The sequence below is a fragment of the Amblyraja radiata genome, chromosome 1 (assembly GCF_010909765.2).
Source record: "Amblyraja radiata isolate CabotCenter1 chromosome 1, sAmbRad1.1.pri, whole genome shotgun sequence".
NCBI lineage: Eukaryota > Metazoa > Chordata > Chondrichthyes > Rajiformes > Rajidae > Amblyraja > Amblyraja radiata.
The window spans coordinates 27,905,054-27,927,289 of NC_045956.1; the positions used below are offsets into that span (position 1 = coordinate 27,905,054).

General features: G+C 44.3%; 1 protein-coding gene across 2 annotated transcripts in view; it reads right to left on the minus strand.

Moving 5' to 3' along the window:
- cpe (carboxypeptidase E) overlaps positions 1-11,573 on the minus strand; it is a 98,207-nt gene extending 86,634 nt beyond the window's left edge. For both annotated transcript variants that reach the window (XM_033019069.1, XM_033019059.1), the window contains exon 1: positions 11,218-11,573. In XM_033019069.1, the coding sequence (XP_032874960.1) occupies positions 11,218-11,461 (244 nt within the window). In that variant the 5' untranslated portion in view covers positions 11,462-11,573. The remainder of the gene's footprint in view (positions 1-11,217) is intronic.
- Between the last annotated feature and the right edge of the window lie 10,663 nt (positions 11,574-22,236).

The following is a 22,236-nucleotide window of genomic DNA, read 5'->3' on the forward strand; positions in this document are numbered from 1 at the left end:
TGAATATGTTTAGTTTGTGAGTTATTTGAAACAGAAATAATAATGTGAATGTAGACAAAAGTGCTGGAGAAACTCAGCAGATGCGGCAGCATCTATGGAGCGAAGGAAATAGGCAACGTTTTGGGCCGAAACCCTTCTTCAGACGGAAACCCTTCTTCAGCCTATTTCCTTCGCTCCATAGATGCTGCTGCACCCGCTGAGTTTCTCCAGCACTTTTGTCTACCTTCGATTTACCAGCATCTGCAGTTCCTTCTAGAACATAATATGTGAATGCTTCATTGAGCATAATTCTGACTGGTAACTACGCACTTCGTCCGAGCACATTATCACACGCGTCATGCAAACCGTCTTAAATGACCACCTAAACTGTCATTTGGCAACCTAAAAAGCTGTCACGGTTGCCCGGCTGGCAACAGGGAAAAAAAGTTGCGTGAGAGCCCTGTAGGCAAATTTCTGATATTCAAAAGCAGTTGGGGTAAGGTTTCAATTGATAATGAGAAAAAAAAAGTCGCTGTAGTGAAATGGGCACAGAATTTCTAAAATTCATTAAAAAAAACTTTTTAACCTAATATGTTGTATGCTCACCAACTGAGGTAGCAATTTTGTATCCTCTGACTATCATTTTCCAATGGCACCTGACAACCTGCTGCCGTATGAGTGAAGGAATCCTTAAGTTGGTTACAATGGGATGAATGCATAAACCAAGTTATTGTCAGCCAGTGAGGTTAACGTTCGAGGTGACCAGATTTTGCAATGAATTCTGATGGTTGGTGCAAACCTCCCTTTAGGACAGCAATTAACTAGGGACAATCAGGATGTATTTGTGAAGGGTAGATCATTTTCTGAAAAAGAAACAATTATATTGAAGAAGCAGCAACTGAGAATTGATGAAGGCAGTGTATTTGAAGGGTAGCAAGGATTTTTGACAAGGTCTAAAATGGCAGACATGGCCAAAATACTAAAGTCCATGGGATCCAAGGTAGAGTGATAAATTGAATCCTAAATTGTATCTGCGACAGGAAGCAAACTAATTCACCAGCCTCAATCCATTATAAGATTCACATGTGCCTCTTCAACCTCATCTCCTGCAACTAGCGTTCCCGATGGGGCCTCTGGTACATCGCCAGGATGAAGCGTACGTTCAGCGAGCATCACACTGAATACTTGCTCTCAGTCTGCCAAGGCCATCTAGATCTCCCGGGTGCAAACCGTTTTAACTCCCCTTCCCATTCCCACACTGACCTCACTGTCTTAGGCCTCCTCCATTGCCAGGATGAGGCCACACCCCAAGCTGGAGGAACAGTATCTCACATTCTGCTTGAGGAGCTCACAACTTCAATTGTATGAACATTGAATTCTTCAACTTTAGCTAACCTGTAATACCCCTTCCCCCCTCCCCCCTCCTCCCCTGAGCACCACTTGGACTTGAACATATTTCTCTCCTCTCCTTCCCACATTCCTTGCTCTGGCTTCACAATTTGCAACTCTTCAATCCTTGTCTCACGCTTTCAGATTTAATCTCTGGCCTTTGTGCCAACCACCTCCCTACTTAACATATCCCCCCCCCCCCCCCCCCCTCACCTGCATCCACCTCTTACTTGCCACACATTGTCCTGCTTCTCTCTCCCACCTTTCTTCCCCCTCGCCCCCATTACAATCAGTCTGAAAAAGAGTGGTGACTCGAAACACCACCTATCCATGTTCTCCAGTTTGCTCGTGTGTCAGACAACGTTGTGCCATCGCTTTCTCACAGCCAGTGCCACATCTGTGTCTCTGCAGAGATCGTCCACAGTGCATGCCTCTCTGCCACAGGTCAGTAGGACGGCTATTGTCTGTACCTCTCCACAGTTGCACTTGTCAGAGTCCGAGAGACCCCACTTCTTCAGGTTGAGTCCGCAACGTCTCACTCCAGTGCGGAGGTGGTTCAGGGCTTTCCAGGTAGTATAAAGCAGGTGGTGTCCTGGTGCCGTCTGTTGTTTGGTTTTGGTGCCTGGTACGGTGGGCTCTAGATCCATGAAGCTGTTCCGACTCTTCAACCGTTTCTTGGCATGTTAGTGATCGTGCAAGGGGTGACGGGGTTCTGTGTCCGCATTGAAGCGTTCTACTGCAGCTGCCCGATCATGTCTTTGTGATGGTTCGTCTATGCCTGCCAGCTCGTACAGATGTTCAACCAGTGATGCTGCCTGACCCGCTGAGTTGCACCAGCACTTTGTGTCCTTTAGTGTAAATCAGCATCTGCAGTTCCTTGTACAGGTATGTACCAGGTAATCAATTATCAGTCTTTTTTGTGACTGAAGGGCTTGCTACAGAGTCTTGTACGTGGTTTCATGTTTTCTGCAGTGTATATTAATAAATTAGACCCAAATATAGGAGGCATGATAAAACATTCCGCAAATGAACCAAAAATGGTCCCAGTGGTTAATAGAGGAAGGTTTTAGACTGGAAGAAGATATAGATAGTCTGGTTACCGGGCAGAATAAAGGAACAAGGAATCCAGAGAGTGTGAGCAACTGCATTTTGAAGGGTACAACAAGGTTAGGGTATATATCTGTGGATGGCCACATATTGAATGCTGTTATGTTTGTTCATTGAATTTTAAAAGGCAGATCCAGTCAATAACATATGTCAAGCTTCCCTTACTCTGCCGAGGCATAGAATGTAGGAAGAGGGAGTTATTTCTGGACCTGTTTGTACAACACTGATCCGACCACAGCATTAATCCGTCATTCAGTTTTGGTCTCTGCATTGCAGGAAAAACTTGGATAAGAAATTTGAGGAAATGGTCAGGAGCGTAAATATTGGATAAGCAAGGCTCCTTTCCTTTGCAACACATGAGGCTGCGAGCAGAGTTAGCTGTGGTATATGACAACCTAGATATGATGGAGCTAGACAGAGCAAATAGGAAGGACTTAGCTGAGGGGTTATAGACATACTAAATGTCCATCCAGAAGACAGTAGAGTAGCAATGTTACAAAATTTGGAGATTTAAAAAATCAAGTCTTTAATTTATCCCATCAGATAAAGCATAAAAATAAGTTTAATTTGACACCTAATTCACTTTCATATCTTCAGTATTAAAAAAGTTATGGCCATTTTCATACTCGGAAACTGGCATCTTGTTCCCTATTGCTTTGTCATTGACTTAACACAAAAGCTGTGATCGAGAACAGTCAAAAGCCGATAACTTTCTTAAAATTTAAGAGAACTGAAAGAGATTTTCAGTTATTATAGATTGAAGCATTCTGAAACAAATATGAAACAATCTTACTTAGATGACTTGAAATTAAAGCATATAATTAGTTAGTTACCTAATTGTAGCTAATTACAAAATTCAATTACTAGATCTAAACATCTATCCATTTCTTAAGAATAGATTAACATTTTTTAATAGCCTGTGTCCAAGTAACATTCACACAATAATTCAAAATATAACATAATTTTTAAATCTCATTGTCATGGGTTTATAGGCCAAATGGAAGGAATTTAATGTATAATACCTGTAAATTAATGGCCATTTAAATCAGCTTGCGAGTGGGATTTTCTGGAACGGGACCATTTGGAACGGTGAGGTTGCGGTGAACTTAGTCCCCATATCTGCAGCAAATACACTGCCGGTTGGTTCGGGGACTAAATCACCGTTTCGCAACATAAAATGTGAATTAAATACACCTTAAGAAACACTTTTATACATAATAAACTACTTTCTTTTACCTGGTCCTCCATAAAATCCGTCCCCATTGTCGGCATTGACGGCTTCAGAAGCTGATTTTAAAATCACTACAGCGATTAACTTGTCGGGTGAATTTTTTTTTAAAACACACAGAGCGGTCGTAGGAACGATTCTTTAGCAAAATCTTGCACTCCAACAAATATAATTCAGGACCAGGTTGGGAAAAAAAAAACGTTTTAACTCCGCCCCCCTCTAAAAGCGCCAAAATCGCGCACACGGCCAGGGGCAAAATTGCAGCGCCGCTGAAGGTAAGTTTTGTAACATACCTAAGCACTCTAAATACTATCTGTGAGGGTAAAAGAGGCTGAGAGACACTCAGCGGCCTCTGGGACTCCATACCCAGCACTAGGTGAGATTAGGTCAGCTAACTCGAAGCACTGGCACAGACATAGGCCACCTGACCTCCTTCTACATCATGCATTTTCTACATTGCTACTACGCCTTCTAGGATTCTGTGACATTTTTGTTTCTGAGAGTCACACCGTGAAGGCCACATTCAATAGCTGAGGTTATTTTGATGGAACATGTGATAACAAAAGGGAAGGGCAATTAAATCCCAATAGAAATAGCAGCTATTAATAATACCCAGAACCTAGTAGTTGATAAAATATTATGCCAAAGATGAGGTGAGTTTAGTAACATAGAAAATAGGTGCAAGAGGAGGCCTTTCGGCCCTTCGAGCCAGCATCGCCATTCAATATGATCATGGCTGATCATCCAGAATCAGTTCCCTATTCCTGCTTTCTACCCATATCCCTTGATTTTGTTAGCCCTAAGAACTATATCTAACTCCCTCTTGAAAACATCCAGTGAATTGGCTTTCACTGCCTTCTGTGACAGAGAATTCCACAGATTCACAATTCTCTGGGTGAAAAAGTTTTTCCTCATCTCAGTCCTAAATGGCATTCCCGATATTCTTAAACTGTGGCCCCTGGTTCTGGACTCCCCGAACATCGGGAACATCTTTCCTGCATTTAGCCTGTCTAATCCCTTAAGAATTTTATATGTTTCTTACATGTTTCTAAAAGATCCCCTCTCATTCTTCTAAATTCCAATGAATATAAGCCCAGTCGATTAATTATTTCATCATATGTCAGTCCCACCATCCTGGGAATTAACCTGGTGAATCTACGCTGCACTCCCTCAATAGCAAGAATGTCCTTCCTCAAATTAGGAGACCAAATCTGCACACAATCATGTTTGGCTGAGATATTGTGAGCCGAAGGGCCTGTTCTCATGCTGTACTGTTCCATTTTGTAAATTCAGACAAAGTGTTCCAGTAAATTGTTCTTTTGCTTAAAGAATTCAATATCCAGTTGGTTCTGGACTCGCATTGCATTTTCCCTGGCTGTTCCCTTCTGTGCAAATCATGAAGTGGCTTAATTTCACAGGACCTGAATACATTGCATAATAGCTATAATCAGATTCAATTAGTTCAATCAATACAACTTGCCTTCGTGCAACATTAGAAGAACGGTAATGTCCTTGTCAATGTATCTGGATGATTTTGCGTGGCTTCAACAAAATAGCTCCTCACTATCTTCTCCATTCTTCTGAGTCTGGCTAAAGCTAGCCCTCACTAACTATCTTCCCAAATCCATTGCGAATAAATCCATTGATTAAAAATAAATTTAAAATGTGACTACAATCTATTCACTAGTCTTTAAATGGACTTACTTTTTTTTTTTTTTTAAGGCCGGCATTGACTATTTTATTATCTATGAAAATGCTGACTATTTCATTGATTTTGCCCATGCTAGCTTTTGGAAAATAGCAGTAATATTTACAGAATCACAAACATGACTGGCGTGACTAACAGAGATTTAATCTTCCTACACATAATATAATGTTTGATAAGATGTACGGGGAACAGAGTGACATTAGTCTTGAGGGACACTACATGAGCAGCGTACTTTATACAACCAACACCTGCTTATAGACCGATACTCATTTTGCAGTCACGAGGAACTGCAGATGCTGATTTACAAAAAAAGGCACAGAGCGATGAAATGACAGCCGGTCAGGCAGCATCTCTGGACAACACGGAGAGATGTCGCCCTGGGTTGGGCCCCTTCTTCTGACATTCTATAACTCTACTCCAGACCAGGTAGAATTTATTTTCCATAATTCTTCACGAATCTTCGGCAAATTTGCATCACAATTTTAAAAATGGCGGGAAACACATCACACACGTGCTTTTCCTGATGACCTTTGGAAAAAAAGGTAATCTTGTGCTACCATTTCCATTATAATTTTCACAGTGAAAATAGGCATTTGTGACTTGTCGATCTGTGATACCATGCCCTGGAGAGGAGAAATACAATAATAAATTCTGGAAATGATCAGTGGGTCATGAAGGCAAGTTAGAAATGCCGATTTTCACTGTGCAAATTATAACGGAAATGGTAGTAAAAGATGAGCCTTTTTCAGATGTTGCCTGAACTTCTTGTGCAGGAAGGAACAGCAGATGCTGGTTTACACCGAAGGTAGACACAAAATGCTGGAGTAATTCAGCGGGTCAGGCAGCATCTCTGGATAGAAGGAATGGGTGATGTCTCAGGTCAAGACCCTTTGCAAGACTGAGAGTCAGGGGAGAGGGAGACACTGAGACAAGGAAGGGTAAAGTGTGTGATAACGAGACATCAAAAGAGATGAAGCCAAGCAAATAACCCTTGCTCTCCCTCTCTTCCCATCCTTCTCCCTTCCCGATTCTCTGACCAGTCTATCTGTCCCCTATTACATTTTATCTCTGTTTGCTTTGTTGTCACCTTCTCCTCGCTAACTATGATCTTATTCTACATTTTCCTTGAACTTCATCTCTTTTGATGTCTCGTTTTCACACCTTCCCCTTCCCTATCTCTGTGTCTCCCTCTCCCCTAACTCTCAGTCTGAAGAAGGGTCTCGACCCGAAAAGTCACCCATTCCTTATTTTGCCTGAACTTATGGTGCTTATTTTCAGCACCTTCAGTTTTTATTTCACATTTCCACCATCTGCAGCATTTTAAATGTGGACAAATGCAACAATCTCCCAGGGCTGATACTGTATTAGAAGCAGATTAGTTATAGTTTATGTATTGCACTATAGTAATGGGAAAATTTTGCAGAAATAGCAAATAACCTACAATTTACAACCTTTATTAAAAAGGTGATTTAGAAAAAAATGCTGTTTTCAGGATTTTACCTTCACAAATTCAGAAAAGTTATTATTTAAGCAGCAATAATTTTTTACCCAAGAACAAGATATTCTATAGAACATGTCATAATGCACATTTGATTAATATTTAGCAATCTGTAAAGAGAAAGAGATGATGTAATGGCAAATTTTCAACTTTTCCAGTGTTCTCTATTCCAATTGCCATCACTGCACATGTACAGTATGAGTGATCCTACACAGACCTAATAGAACAGATCTTCCAGTCGTTATTTCCAGTTTATTGAAGTAGTTGTACAAACAAAGAGATGAACGTACCAGGTTTTCCTTATTCTGCATGCAAGTTGTCGCTGGCTGCTCTGCCCCTGGTCTGGTGAGAACCAGGGGTGGAAATCCCGGGGGGGCCAGCCTCTGTCTTGAGAGGTGGGGGACGATCCCCCCCCATTTTTTGTAATCCGGATTTTAAAACCCGGTGAAATCTCCGCTTTCCACGAGACAGTGGGGGTAGGACTGATGATCGAGAGCGTCGATTGGACGAGAGAGACGCCGGTCAGGAGGCAATGGTGGTGGGACATGATGATTCCGCGCGATCATTGGAGAAAGGAGGTGTCGGTCAGAGGTGAATGTAGGAGAGTGGGACTGAGGATAGAGCGCGGTGATTGGAGGAGGGAGACATGCCAAAACACTCTAGGCACAGACCTGCGCCTCATCCGCAGCCAGGATCGATCCCGGCTCTCCGGCGCCGTCCCATCCCCACCCGAGTGTCCCCCCCCTCCCGCGCCCAGGGGTGGCCAGAGACGTCGGGAGTCAGACGGGAGCTGTGCCCTCAGGCCCACAGCCAGTGCAGAGAAGCAGCACTAAATCCAGCTCAACTCTGCCTGTCCCACCAGGTTAACCTACAGCCCTGCCTGGACTTGCGGGAAATATGGCCGAGGCTTACGGCCAGCGCGGAGAAGCAGTGCTGGTGTCCCGTCAGTCCAGGCAGGGCTGTAGTTTAACCCGGCAAGACAGGCAGAGTTGAGCTGCATTTAGCGCTGGATTGAGCCTCTGAAGCCTGTGTGTGTGAGTGTGCGCATGCGCGCGCGGCCGTCAAGAAATTGTGCCCCCTCCCCCCCTCCATATTTTGATAGCGATTTCCGTGCCTGGTGGGAACTGTATGCGCTCCCACCCTGTGCCTGCCCCTTCCTGTCCCTTATTCCCTTATATATATGCCACTCTGTGTATCTAATGACCGCTCCCAATTGTCCAAAATAATACTGCTAGATATATCTCGGCAAAATAATATAATATGCCAACATAAACATAAATGGCTCCTACAGATTAGGAGGAATTTCTTTAGTCAGGCGAATCTGTGGAATTTATTGCCGCAGAAGGCTGTTGAGGCCAATTCAATGGACATTTATATGGCAGAGATAGATAAATTCTTGATCAGTACGGGTGTCAGGGGGTTATGGAAGAAGGCAGGAGAATGGTGTTTAGGAGGGAGTGATAGATCAACCATGATGGAATGGCGGAGTAGACTCGATGGGCTGAATGTCCTAATTCTGTTCCTATCACATGGCCCTTATGAAAGCACTTTACAAAAAAAAGCTCTGTTCATTTATTCGTATATCTCCTTACTTGTGAACACCTGAAATATAAACAGCTGTTAGCTATTGTTTTGGACTCCTGCAGCATTTCACTCGTTGTTTAGTGTACGTTGCCATTCTTGGCATCATTTAAGGAGAATACTGGAAGCAATGGGTATCAGTATCATGCCCAGTTATTATGAGCCAGTCTAGGAGATTTTCTTTTGGTGGAGGATGCGGAGAGGGGGGGGAAACACTAAAGATGTCAATCAGCAAGATGCAATAAGTATCAAAAGCTCGTGACACTGAATAATTAAAGAAAAACTATTTAAATCAAAGAGGTTTAAATTGTGTTTGGCACTCAGCAGCCACACAATCATTAACACGATTCAGATGCCCATTCGCAATACACTGTGATGAGCACCAAACAAATGGCAGCGCAAAGGCTGCAAGTAGTTTTATTCAGACTGGTATTAAAACAAATTATTTCTCAAAAGTCGCTCGCATTTTGTTGGTGGAATTATACCTTGGATTCCATTCTGAAAGGAACCTTATGCAGAATATGCCAATGCCACAAACAACAGTGTAGGAAGGAACTGCAGATGCTGGTTTAAACCGAAGACAGACACAAAATGCTGAAGAAACTCAGCAGGGCAGACCGCATCTCATGGGTAGAAGGATTAGGTGACATTTCGGGTCGAGACCAAGCAGTTTTGGAACAAGTTGAAAACAGCATAATCACTTGGAGCAATGGTAACATATTATTATAAATGCATTAATAAGCATTCTAGGCAACTGAAATTAATTTCAATTTAACACTATTTAAAGCAGGAATGTTTTTTTTTCAGTTGCATCGAATCTGATCATTTGAAATGGTACTGGGAGGCAATTTTCTCCTCTTAGATCTACTTTCTTTCATAAGAGATCTGTCGTGTGAATTTACATAAAGGTCAAAATACCAAAACACGAAGTTTCTTCCTCCTCTAATGCGAGCTGTAATACTGTGGGCATTTCCAAATGGTGTTTTTGTTGTTGTAAGAAACCGCGTTATTTCTGAGAACTGAACGTGAAATGCTTATTTTATTATGCTACGAATCTGGTGATTCGCACAATCAAACAACCCAGATCCCAAAGATAGACACAAAATGCTGGAGTAACTCAGCCGGACAGGCAACATCTCTGGAGAGAAGGAATGGGTGACGTTTCGGTTTGAGACCCTTCTTCAGACCCAATCCAGAGACGCTGCATGTCCCTGTGAGTTGTGTTTATCTTCGATTTAAACCAGCATCCGCAGTTCCTTCCTACACAGCCCAGATCCCAAACAATGCTCGCATTGCAAATTATGCCATACCCAACTCGATGTCGTGAGATGCTGCTTTATCCCACGGACTGGTCATATTGTGCTTTCATTTGTAAATAGGACCCTCTTCATAAGGTGATGGGGCCCAGTTATATTTAATATGGTGAGGTGAGCTTTTAAATGAACAGTGACCTTATGAAGGTGAAACACGTTCAACCAGCAAAAGCATATATTTTTAGTTTATTGTCACGTGTACCGAGGTACAGTGAAAAGCTTTTGGTTGCGAGCTAACCAGTCGGCGGAAAGACAGTACATGATTACAATCCGCTGAGTTTCTCCAGCATTTTTGTGTACCTTCGATTTTCCAGCATCTGCAGTTCCTTCTTAAACACATGATTACAATCGATCGATTTACAGTGTGGAGATACATGATAAGGGAATAAGGTTTAGTACAAGGTTAAGACAGCAGAGTCCGATCAAGGATAGTCATCATCAGCATTGTCATTTGCATCATAAAATGTGCTGAGGCGATTGAATTGTATCCGTTTAACGATGTGTCAGTGACAAAGCCACAGACCACAGACTGCGAAGTGGGATTAGTCAGAGGACGTGTTTTTCTCGCTTGCACAAACAACACGACCCAATAATCTTTCTGTATCGTGAAATATTTTGATTCTAAGAACTACACGACTACACCTAAAATGTAAGCACACTAATCTTATGTAAAATAGACCTCTTTCTCCCTCGCATCCCGTGCCTCAGCGAAGACATGTTTTTATTTTAAATCATAAGCTCAAAAAAAAACATCCATCTCATGTTAAATCCTCGCAGGTAACAACCTCGGGTGTCACCAGTTAACACGAATGGAATTACAGTGAGAAGCGTTGCTTACAAAAATCGGAGTATAAACCCGCGATTAGACGGCTTGATATTATGATTTAAACCGTTTGTGTTGGGGGGGGATAGGCACATCGCATATCGCATACAAAAACAAGACTGTAAAATGGAAGCGGGTTTTTGCAAAGGTTAGCACCGGGAGGTTCATTTTTGCCATCCTCGTTTCAAAATATCCGGTGATTACCAAAATAAAACAGGAGATGAAAGGATGCCTTGCTTTTATCCGCCCATCTCCGGACAGGGGGAAAGCATCAGAGCCCCGGTAATGGGTAATTGAAACCATGAAAAACATGGGGAAATAGGTGCAGGGGTAGGAGGCCATTCGGCCCTTCGAGCCAGCAAGCACCTCCATTCAATGTGATCCCGAATCCCGAGTCAGTACCCCGTCCCTGCTTTCTCCCCATACCCCGTGGAAAAGCAGCCGCCATCCCCACCGTATGAATGCAACGCTGAGCGTGAAACCATCCCCACAAACAAGCCCATTGATGCCTGCGCCTTGAAGCTGCAGGCAGACAGACAGGCAGCCAGGCAGGAACTCACTGCGCCCCATCGCCGCGCTGCTGCACATTACCGGCTTCATGTTCCCCGGGCTTGTCGGTCAACTCGATGACCAGCAGCTCCCGACCCTCGCTGCTCTTGCCCACCGTGTAGATGCGGCTGATGCTGGGGCACTGGAGCCATACTCCCACCAGGGCTCTGCGCAGCTCAGTGTACCGGTGATACTCGGGCAGGGAGTCTTCGGCCAGGCCGGGCTCCGTTGCCCTCGCCCACGACACGGCCGAGCAGACGACCAGCAAGAAGCGGCACCAGGTCATGTTGAAGCCGGCGCGTCTCTCCGTCCGCGACTGCGAGCGAGCGAGTGAGTGAGCCGGAGATTGTCCGGACTGGGAGCTAACTGCTGGAGGCAGGGACAGAGTCGGGGAGGGAGGGAGGCAGGGATAGAGGAGAGGAGGAGCTTCTCACCCGACCTCACATGCGCAGAGTTACAGCAGGTCGTTCGGCCCGAATCCCCCCCTGCTCGATTTCTGCCCTTCTCTCCACCATACCCTCCATGTATCTACAAGTTTGGGTTGCCTTCTTCAGACGGGGCAGGGAGAAAGCTGGAAAAGAGCTTCGAGGTGAGGAAAAGCCTAGCAAATGATAGCTGGAACAGGCAGCATCTCCGGAGAGAAGGAATGGGTGATGTTTCGGGTCGAGATCCTTGTTCAGACTGAAGTCTGAAGAAGTTCAAGTTCAAGTGAGTTTATTGTCATGTGTCCCTGTATAGGACAATGAAATTCTTGCTTTGCTTAAGCACACAGAAAATAGTAGGCATTTACTACAAAACAGATAAATGTGTCCATATGCCATGATATAAATATATACACACATGAATAAATAAACTGGTAAAGTGCAAATAACAGAAAGTGGTTATTAATAATCAGAGTTTTGTCCGAGCCAGGTTTAATAGCCTGATGGCTGTGGGGAAGTAGCTATTCCTGAACCTGGTTGTTGCAGTCTTCAGGCTCCTGTACCTTCTACCTGAAGGTAGCGGGGAGATGAGTGTGTGGCCAGGATGTTGTGGGTCTTTGATGATACTGACAGCCTTTTTGAGGCAGCGACTGCGATAAATCCCCTCGATGGAAGGAAGGTCAGAGTCGATTATGGACTGGGCAGTGTTTACTACTTTTTGTAGTCTTTTCCTCTCCAGGGCGCTCAAATTGCCGAACCAAGCAACGATGCAACCGGTCAGTATGCTCTCGACTGTGCACCTGTAGAAGTTAGAGAGAGTCTTCCTTGACAATCTGACTCTCCGCAATCTTCTCAGGAAGTAGAGGCGCTGATGAGCTTTTTTGATAATTGCGTTAATGTTCTCGGACCAGGAAAGATCTTCAGAGATGTGCACGCCCAGGAATTTGAAGTTCTTGACCCTTTCAACCATCGACCCGTTGATATAAGGGTCTCGACCTGAATCGTCATCTATTCCTTCTCTCCAAAGATGTTGCCTGTCCCGCTGAGTTACTCCAGCATTTTGTGTCTACCTTCGGTGTAAACCAGCATCTGCAGTTCCTTCCTACACAGATGATACAAAAGTGAGTGGTTTTGCAGATAGTGAAAATGGTTGTGAACGATTGCAGCAGGATCTGGATCGATTGGCCAGGTGGGCAGAGGAATGGTCGATGGAATATAATGCAGAGAAGTGTGAGGTGTTCTATTTTGGGACCCCGAACAAGAACAGGACCTACACAGTGAATGGTAGGCTTTCTGGGGAGTGTTGTAGAGCAGAGGGTTCTAGGAGTGCAGGTGCATGGTTCCTTGAAGGTCGAGTTGCAGGTAGATAAGGTGGTCAAAAGGGCTTTTGGCACTGACCTTCATTGGTCAGAGTATTGAGTATAGAAGTTGGGAGGTCATGTTGCAGTTGCGTATAGGGAGGTTTCACGGCAGTCGGGTCACGACCCATGGTCCGTACTGTTGCTACGCTACACCAACTGGAGTACACGCGATGAACTGCGGGTAAACACTTACCATTGTTTCCAGCGTAGTGGGCCCGTTAAAACCCGCTGAAATTGTCAATTTTTGCGATGTAAATAATTATGGAAATCGGGATAATCGTGAGAGACATTTAGCCTACTTCAGAATTCCAAAAGTGAGGAGAAATTACGGTAGATAGAAGTGAGAGCTGAAGGGACAACAACAGCCAGAGTGCTTGGCGAACATTGGCCGTTTGCTCACTGCATTTCATCAACTAAGGCATTATTTGTGTTTTTTCTTGATTCCTTTGGCATCTAAAAAGTTTCAGAAGTGATAAATCTCAAGTAGGGTTTTACATACAAAAAGAAAATGCCTCTGAAGCAAAATTTACAGCCAGATTTATCACTTCTGAGACTTTTTAGATACCAAAAGAATCAAGAAAAACCACAAATAATGCCTTACCGTTGATGAAATGCAGTGAGCAAACGCGATAATCCCCAATATTTTAGATTAGATTAGATTAGATTCGTTTTATTGTCATTCAGACCTTTCGGTCTGAACGAAATTTTGTTTCCCTGCAGTCATACATATAATTTAAAAAATGGCAAAAACACACAATCAACACAAATTTAACATCCACCACAGTGAGTTCACCAAACACCTCCTCACTGTGGTGGAAGGCAAAATCTTAAAGTCTCTGTCTCTTCCCTCTTTGTTCTCCCTCTGCGCCGAGGCGACGGTTCAAACTCCGCGGGTGGTTGCTGCCTCCGCCACAACTCCGATTTTCAATTCCGATATCTGCACAGCCAATGTTCGTTAAGCACTTTAGCTGCTGTTGTCCCTTCAGCTCTTGCTTCTCTTTACCTTCATTTCGCTTTACTTTTGGAATTCTGAAGTTGGGTACATGTCTCTCACACTTACCCCGACTTCCACAATATTTTACAGTGCAAAAATTCAACATTTTTGCTTTTTTAACAGGTAGGAAAATTTAACGCGTTTCTTGCATTAATAACATATACCGTATGTTACGGATGTCCTCCAGATGGATTGAGCAGCTCCGTGCGTCAAGCCTTATGACCCAGTGACCTTACGTGCACACCCCCTATAAGATTGCCAACTGCCCTGTATATTGGGCTAAATTGGTTTGTCCCATACGGGACAGCCCTGGTCCTGTATTTGACTGCTACTACCAGGTGCTCCTCAACTAGGGTTGCCAACTTTCTCACTCCCAAATAAGTGACAAAAGGTGGCGTGCCGGGGCGGTGTGGATATGGTGCAGGCCGGATGAAGTGACTTGAGGGGGTTGACAGCTAGCAGATGGTAACAGGGACCTTTTTCAAGAGATAAAAACAACAACCCTGAATATGTAAACAAATCCAGTATATGAACCATGTATACATATTTTCAATGTTACATATGAAATGTAACACCTAATTATAAGAAAGCATAATACAGAGAATAATCTGACTACCAGTCAGACATGAAATAACACCAAATAACCCTATCTGTATGTGCCTATAGAGTAGACATATAATCACTGCAAAAGTGGCGGGGGGGGGGGGGGGGGGGGGGGGACTCACCAAGTCTACTTTTTCCATGGATATTTCTTGCTGCTCTTGACTGATTCAAGCAGTCCTTTGTCCTTTTGCACGGCCAGAGAGAAGTCCTTACATGACAAGTCACAGTTCACAGATATTTGAAGTTCATTTTTGATCAGATGCATCTGTTTCTTGAGTCAGAGATAAGATCCTCTCTACAAAGGCATTTGAGCCAGGCACACTGAGGATAAATGAGACAATCCAGAACATGTTGATCAAATTGGCTTTCCCTATGTTTTGGAAAACTGCCACCCACTTCTCACTGGTGTATTTTGTGGTATCCTGTCTGGTTTTCTGCATTTCCTCCCGGCTAGCACAAAACTCTTCATAGAGTTGATCCGTATTGACTGTCTGTCATTTTGAGGGCCACCACCACCTGCTCCAAGGTCAGTGAAGGAGAGAGCCCCTCACAGAGGCCGAGTTTCATCATTACATTTTCTGGTGAGAAATCAAGCCACTTGTCAATGTATGTAATGGCAGAGTCATAGAACTTCACAAACTCCTGCTGCTGCTTGGACCTTTGTGCTGGCACTTGTTTGCCCATCAGCAGCTTGGTCTGGTATCCAAAAAAGCTGCCCTGTTTCCACTGAAGCATCTTCATTTTGAACTTTCGGACTTCCTCGTAAACATATGTGATGCAGAGCTTTGTTTCCTCCAGGTTTTTTACGAGTTGGTCAAAAACACACTCCACGTTGTGGAAAAAGCACAGGTAAATTTCAGTAGCTCCAGTTTTTCTTCATCCTCATAAAATCCTCTTCAGTGCCACAGGACAGGTCTCAAGGGACGTGAAGTATGACGTAAGAGCTGGCCAGCTTTGCAGGAGACGTTCGACAGCTGGATGAAGAGAGAGCCATCGTGTGCAAACATGACGCAGAATGTCACGCCACTCAATGTCAACAAAGGCACAAAATGAATGCAGTTCCTCTCTTTGGGAAGCAATATTGAGAAATGGCTGTAGACCTTTAGAACAATTGTCTTAATATCCACTGACAGCTGATTACAGGCGTGCTTGCAGGCGTTATGAGATATGCGGGCTGGGCAATTAGCTTTCAGAATGCGATTGTTGGCACTGTTCAATAACTGGTAAACTGAGTGGTGTTTTCCAAAGTTTACATTGGCATTATCTGCTGCATAGGCTGTGACATGTCCAATATCCAGTTCATACTTTTCCAGACAGCTCATCCGAGCTTGATGTATGCCATTTACAGTTTCATAAAGGTCAAGTAACTTACACTGCACTCCATCAGACACTGAAATATCTCACGCACACTGGAAACATTTTCCTCCCTGCTTTGTTTGAGGCATCAGTGGCAACTGAGTAATACGTGGGCCCCGCGGACTCACCTTCTTCGTTCGGGGACAGATCATCCATAATATCCCGCACAGTCTTTGGTCCTAAAGCATTCATTGTAATTGTCTCAGCTTTCGTTCTTCCCAAGTGCATCTTCTTCACAACATTTGAGTCATTAAACAAAGCACCGTTGAGCTTAGCAAGGCAGTCGGTGCTGTTGTAGCGGAGTCCATGTTGAACCGTACGGTACACAACATACGAGGCTTCACTTGCCGCAATTTTGTCATTTTCCTCAGTAGATTTCATGAATAATGCACCAATATTGCTTGCACCTTTAGCTAGCGTGGCCTTCTTGTGCACTTCTGTTGGAAGCATGCTGAGTTAGATCAAAAGCACAGAAGGCCTTCGTCAAATCACCGCTGATGGGCTCTTTGGCTCTTTTTTGCTTCAGAAAGAAGGATCTCAACTCGAAACATCATCCATTCCTTCTCTCCAGAGATGCTGCCTGTCCGGCTAAGTTACTCCAGCATTATATGTCTATCTTTGATGGATGAACTTCTTGTGTGTGGTGTGGTGATCTTAGCTTCTTCACTCACCTTATTAACTTGCCCTATTAACTTTGAAGACTGTGAACAGACACTCCAAAGTCCCTTTGTTCCACTGCACCTCTCAGTCTCTTATCAGTTACTGCGCATTCTCATGTCTCCTCACCATGACATGACAGAACTGTGGTTTAAATACTATTTAGCACTTCCCTGCCTGACTGACCAGACTATCATCATCAGTCTAAAGCGTTCCTCCTCATTGCAAACCCCACAGATTATTTTTGGCATGACCTGCAAACTTATTTTTCATTTCCCTCGCACATCTAACGTATTTACATATTTTACAAAAAAGCAATGGAGAAATCATACCCGCTCTCCAGTAATGATCCATCCAACACTTCATTTTGCTTCTTGTAGCTGAACCAGTTTTCCATTAAGTACTTATCAGTCTATTTAAAAAGGCACAGTTGAGTCAACTTCCACCTCTCTGCAGAGAATGATTTCTACAAACCCACCGGATGTACCATTTTCCTCATCGTCACCTTTAGTTTTCTTACCAATCACCGTAAGCGGGTGCCCTGGCCAGATGAATGCGTAGGATGAGGGAGTCAGGTGGACAATGCTAGGTGCTTGGCATTAGGGGAAAAATCATGTGATGAAATCTCCTGGAACTTGTCCGGTTACCCTATTGGGCATTATACAACTACTTATCAATAACAATTTGGTGCGGCACGGTGGCGCAGCAGTAGAGTTGCTGCCTTACAGTGCCAGAGACAGGGGTTCAAACCTAACGTGGGGGTTTCTGTATGGAATTTGTATGGATTTTCTCCAAGAACTTTGGTTCCTTCCCACACTCCCTAGATGTACAGGTTTGTAGGTTAATTGGCTTGGAGCAAATGTAAAAATTGCCCCTAGTATAGGATAGCCTTAGTGTGCGGGGATTGCTGGTCGGTACGGTTTCAGTAGGCCAAAGGCCCTGTTTCCACGCCGAATCTCTAAACTAAACTAAATAGTTTCTGCCATCTATACAGCTTTATGGTGGCTTAGTAACAAAAAGGCAGATGAAATGCAAAGCTTCCCAGGATTCATTTATTTTGAGCCTGTAATATACAGTTTAGCTACTTCTCAAACACAGTTTTTTTTTTAGAAACAGGCCCTTTGGCCCACCGGGTCCGCACCGACCTGTGATCCCCGCACACTAACACTATCCAATGGGGACAATATTTACATTTACCAAGCCAATTAACCTACATACCTATACATCTTTGGAATGTGGGAGGAATCCGAAGATCTCTGAGAAAACCAATTTCCGTAGTCACCCGTAGTCAGGATCCAGCCCCCGGAGTCAGAATCGAACCCGGGTAAGGCAGCAACTCCACCGTGCCGCCCTTACTAAGGGAAACCTGACCCCAAATCAAATACATGTTAACAGGACAGATGATGGAAATGTGTACAAAGAAGTTGGTTTGAAGGAGTAACTTAATGGAAGATAAAGAAACAGTGATGGTTGGGGATGAGGATTCCTTGAGGTTAGTAGCTGGGTTACTGAAGCACTGCCTTCAGCTGTGGAGAAATTAAAATCAAAAATGCGCCATTGAAGATGGAGATGGGTGCAGTCCAATCCAGTCAATATAGAACCTAAATCTGTGTGTTGAGATGGCATTGCTGAGGGAAGCAGGTTGGTGAAAACTGATAGATCCTTGGGGAACATCAGAGGCACTGCGGAGGAGGGAAGAGACACAATTATGGATTATCCTCTGGGAATGATTGGATAAGAAAGATCCCATCTACTCTGGATGATGGCAGACAGCCAATTGAGAAGGACATCTCGGTCAATCATGCCAAAGACTGCAGGGATAGTTTGTCACTCAATCAAGAGTCAAGTGTTCAATTGTCCTATGTCCCAGATGGAACAATGACATTCATACTTGCAGCAGCACAACAGAATATATAAACATAGTACACTGTAAACAATTTAAAAAATGAGATTAAAAGTTCAGTGTGTGGCACTGAAAAGTACACATACACACACATATGTACCCATAAAAAACAGTATCTGGGGTAATTATAACAGTAATAGTCTATGTAGTTCAGAGTTTATTTGAGGTTGGAGTGTTTAATAGCCTAATGGCTGTAGGGAAGAAGCTGTTCCTGAACCTGGACGTTACAGTTTTCAGGCTCCTTCCCGATTGCAGGGATGAAACGAGTGTGTGGCCAGGATGGTGCGGGTCTCTGATGATCCAGGCTGCCTTTTTCCGGCAGCGACTCCGGTAAATCCCTTTGATGGTGGGGAGGTCAGAAGCCATGATGTTGATTCTTTTTTCCCCAGAAAATGACCCCTTTTTGTTTTCAAGAAAAGCTTTTAGTCAGTTTAGTTTCAGTTTAGTTCATTGTGATGTGTACCAACGTACAGTGAAAAGCTTTTTGTTGTGTGCTAACCAGTTAGTAGAGACACAACACAATGATTACAATTGATCCATTTACAGATAAGGGAATAACCTTTAGTGCAAGGAAAAGCCAGCAAAGTCCGATCAAGGATTGTCCGAGGATCATCAATGAGATAGATAGTAGTTCAGCACTGCTCTCTGGTCATGGTAGGATGATTCAGTTGCCTGATAACAGCTGGGAAGAAACTGTTCCAGAATCTGGTGGTGTGCATTTTCACACTTCTATACCTTTTGCCTGATGTGAGAGGGGAGAAGAGGGAGTGGCCAAGGTGCGACTAGTCCTTGATTATGCTGCTTATCTTGCCGAGGCAGTGTGAGGTATATATGGAGTCAATAGAAGGGAGGTTGGTTTGTGTGATGGTCTGTGCTGCATCCACATTGCGCTGCAATTTCCTGCGGTCTTGGATGGAGCTGTTCCCAAACCAAGCCGTGACACATCCTGATAAAATGCTTTCTATGGTGCATCTGTAGAAGTTGGTGAGAGTTGTAGGGGACATGACGAACTTCCTAAGCTTTTTAAAGAAGTAGAGGCGTTGGTGTGCTTTCTGGGTCGGTGCTTCAAGATGGGTGGTCCAGGGATGATATTGACACCTAGGAATGTTAAGATTTCAACCATCTCTACTTTGGCAGCTTCAATGCAGACTGGGGTATGTGAACTGCTTCACTTCCTGAACTCGATCACAGTCTCCTTTGTCTTGCTGACTTTGAGAGAAAGATTATTGTCTCAACACCAGGACACGAGTTTCTCCATCTCCTTCCTGGACTCCGTCTCATCATTATTTGATATCCGGCCCACAATGGTGGGGTTGTCATGAGAAGAAACCTGTTTCGTAAAGAAAGGAACAATCCATAGTATCAGCTTAATAATTGAACTAACATAAGCGTCCACAACTCTTCAGTGTTGAATAACTGGTGAAGGACATGACATCATCCTCGATTAATTTGCATGTTCTCCTGAGAATCCATGGTGAGCAGTCATAGATCGAGATGTTTCACTTCAGCCTTAATCGTCCTGATTATTGACCTAAACTGTTAGAGTCATAGTCATAGAGTGATACAGGCCCTTCGACCCAACTTGCCCGCAAAGGATTGCCCACATGTCACAGCTACACTCGTCCCACCTGCCCGAGTTTGGTCCATATCCCTCCAAACCTGTCCTATCCATGTACTGCTTCTTAAATGTGGGGATAGCCCCTGCCTCAACGACCTCCTCTGGCAGCTAGATATCAGCATCTACCCGATCTATTCCTCTCATGATTTGACACAGAAATTCAGTTTCTCTCTCTGCTGACATTATCTGACCTGCATTTTCTATTTTTATATCAGCATCTGCACTGTGCAGATGCTGATATCATCAGTTCCAAGGTCAGCTCCAGCTATGCTTTGAATTATTGACCGTTGCACACAGGGTTTTGCCAAAGGTATCCACCTAAGCAGCACACAAAATGTGTGGGAAGAAACTGCAGATGCTGGTTTAAATCGAAGACAGACACAAAATGCTGGAGTAACTCAGCGGGACAGGCAGCATCTCTGGAGAGAAGGAACGGGTAACGTTTCGGGTCGAAACCCTTCTTCAGGCTGAAAATCACAGGAAAGGGAAACGAGAGATATAAACGATGATGTAGAGAGATATAGAACAATGAATGAAAGATGCCAGGAAAGATGTGGATCAACGTCCCTGATGTACTCATCTTCTGCATACTGGTGGCACCCGCACAGATGGTAATGCCATTCAATGGAAAGATGGATGCTTACTCGCCCTCTTATTGAAGGTGGCTCTTTCTCTTCAGCAAGCCCAGTACAATTGCTAGAGCCTGTAGTCAAAAAAGCTTTAAATGGTTCATTAAATAGTTAATTGTGTACAAAATCTTGAGAGGTCGGGTCGATGCACACCATCTCTTGCCCAGAGTGAGTGAATCGAGGACCAGGGGATTTAAGGTGAAAGGGAAAAGATTTAATAGGAATCTGCGGGGTAACTTTTTTGCATAAAGGGTGGTGGGTGTATGGAACAACCCCGAGAGGAGGTAATTGAGGCTGGGACTATCCCAACATTTTAGAAACAATTAGACATGTACATGGATAGGCCAGGTTTGGAGGGATATGGACCAAACGCGGGCAGGTGGGACTAGTGTAGCTGGGACATGTTGTCCAGTGTGGGCAAGTTGGGCAGAAGGGCCTGATTCCATGCTGTATCACTCTATGACTCGATGACTACATTATCAAATTGGTTGGTAAGTCAGGTAACATTTCACCAGTACAAGCAGCAAATAGCTGCTGATTTTACATAGAGAATTTTTGCATACACAATATCCACAGTGACAAAATGTTTGGGGAAGGGGGAGAAATACAGGTCTCGGGGGGATGGAGGTATAGAGTAAATGCTGGGAAGGAAAGAGTGGAGGTACACGTTTGGGCAATCAAATGGTTGGGTGGGATGGAGGTACAGAGAGCAACGTTGTAGGTAGTGTAAACAACTGTAGAGACATTGTATGGTGTCAGCTTTGATCATCAGTCATAATGGCACAGTACAATACATGTTATTTCCACTCTACCACTAGTGCGACTACGTAATATAGGAAGTGCGTGTTAATATGAAGTGTTCAATAGGGTGGAGTTAGTGGTAGTACATTACTCTGATTGGTTCACATGCAATAACCAATCTACATTCTTCCTCGTGGAGGAAAGAGTTGTTAGGCAGTTGTTAGAATACGTGCGTTTAAACATACTCGCCGTACCTGTCGGCGGTCTACTAACCTGACCCGAGCGCGTGTGGACAAACCCCTCACCCTCCGTTCCGGAAGAGTTAGTAGGGCTGGGTGTTGGAGAACCTGAGAATGAGAACGCAGCCGGGGAGCCTGGAGATGAACGGCGCGGCGAGCATGCAGGACTAGGGGCACTGGGGGATGAGGGAACCGAATGTCGCAGAGAATACATGCTGGGGTCAGGGGGTCTGGGACGGACAACAGCAGCAGGCGTCTTGAAAACCAACGGCGGTGCGCAAGGACCTGGGAGGAGATGGTCGCGGCTCATTCACGGGCAGAAGATGTTGACGGCTGTGCCGGTATAGAGCACCATCGACGTTGACGAGGTAGGAACGAGGTTCCTTGTCTGGCCCCTCAACGAAACCCAGTCGGGTATGTCCAACTGCCATCTGCAGGCGAACCACTTGACCTTACAGTAACGGTTTAAGTGGTTTGCTTGACTTGTCATAGGAGCGCTTCTGGACATCATGTTTCTCCTGAACGCGCTTCTGGACCA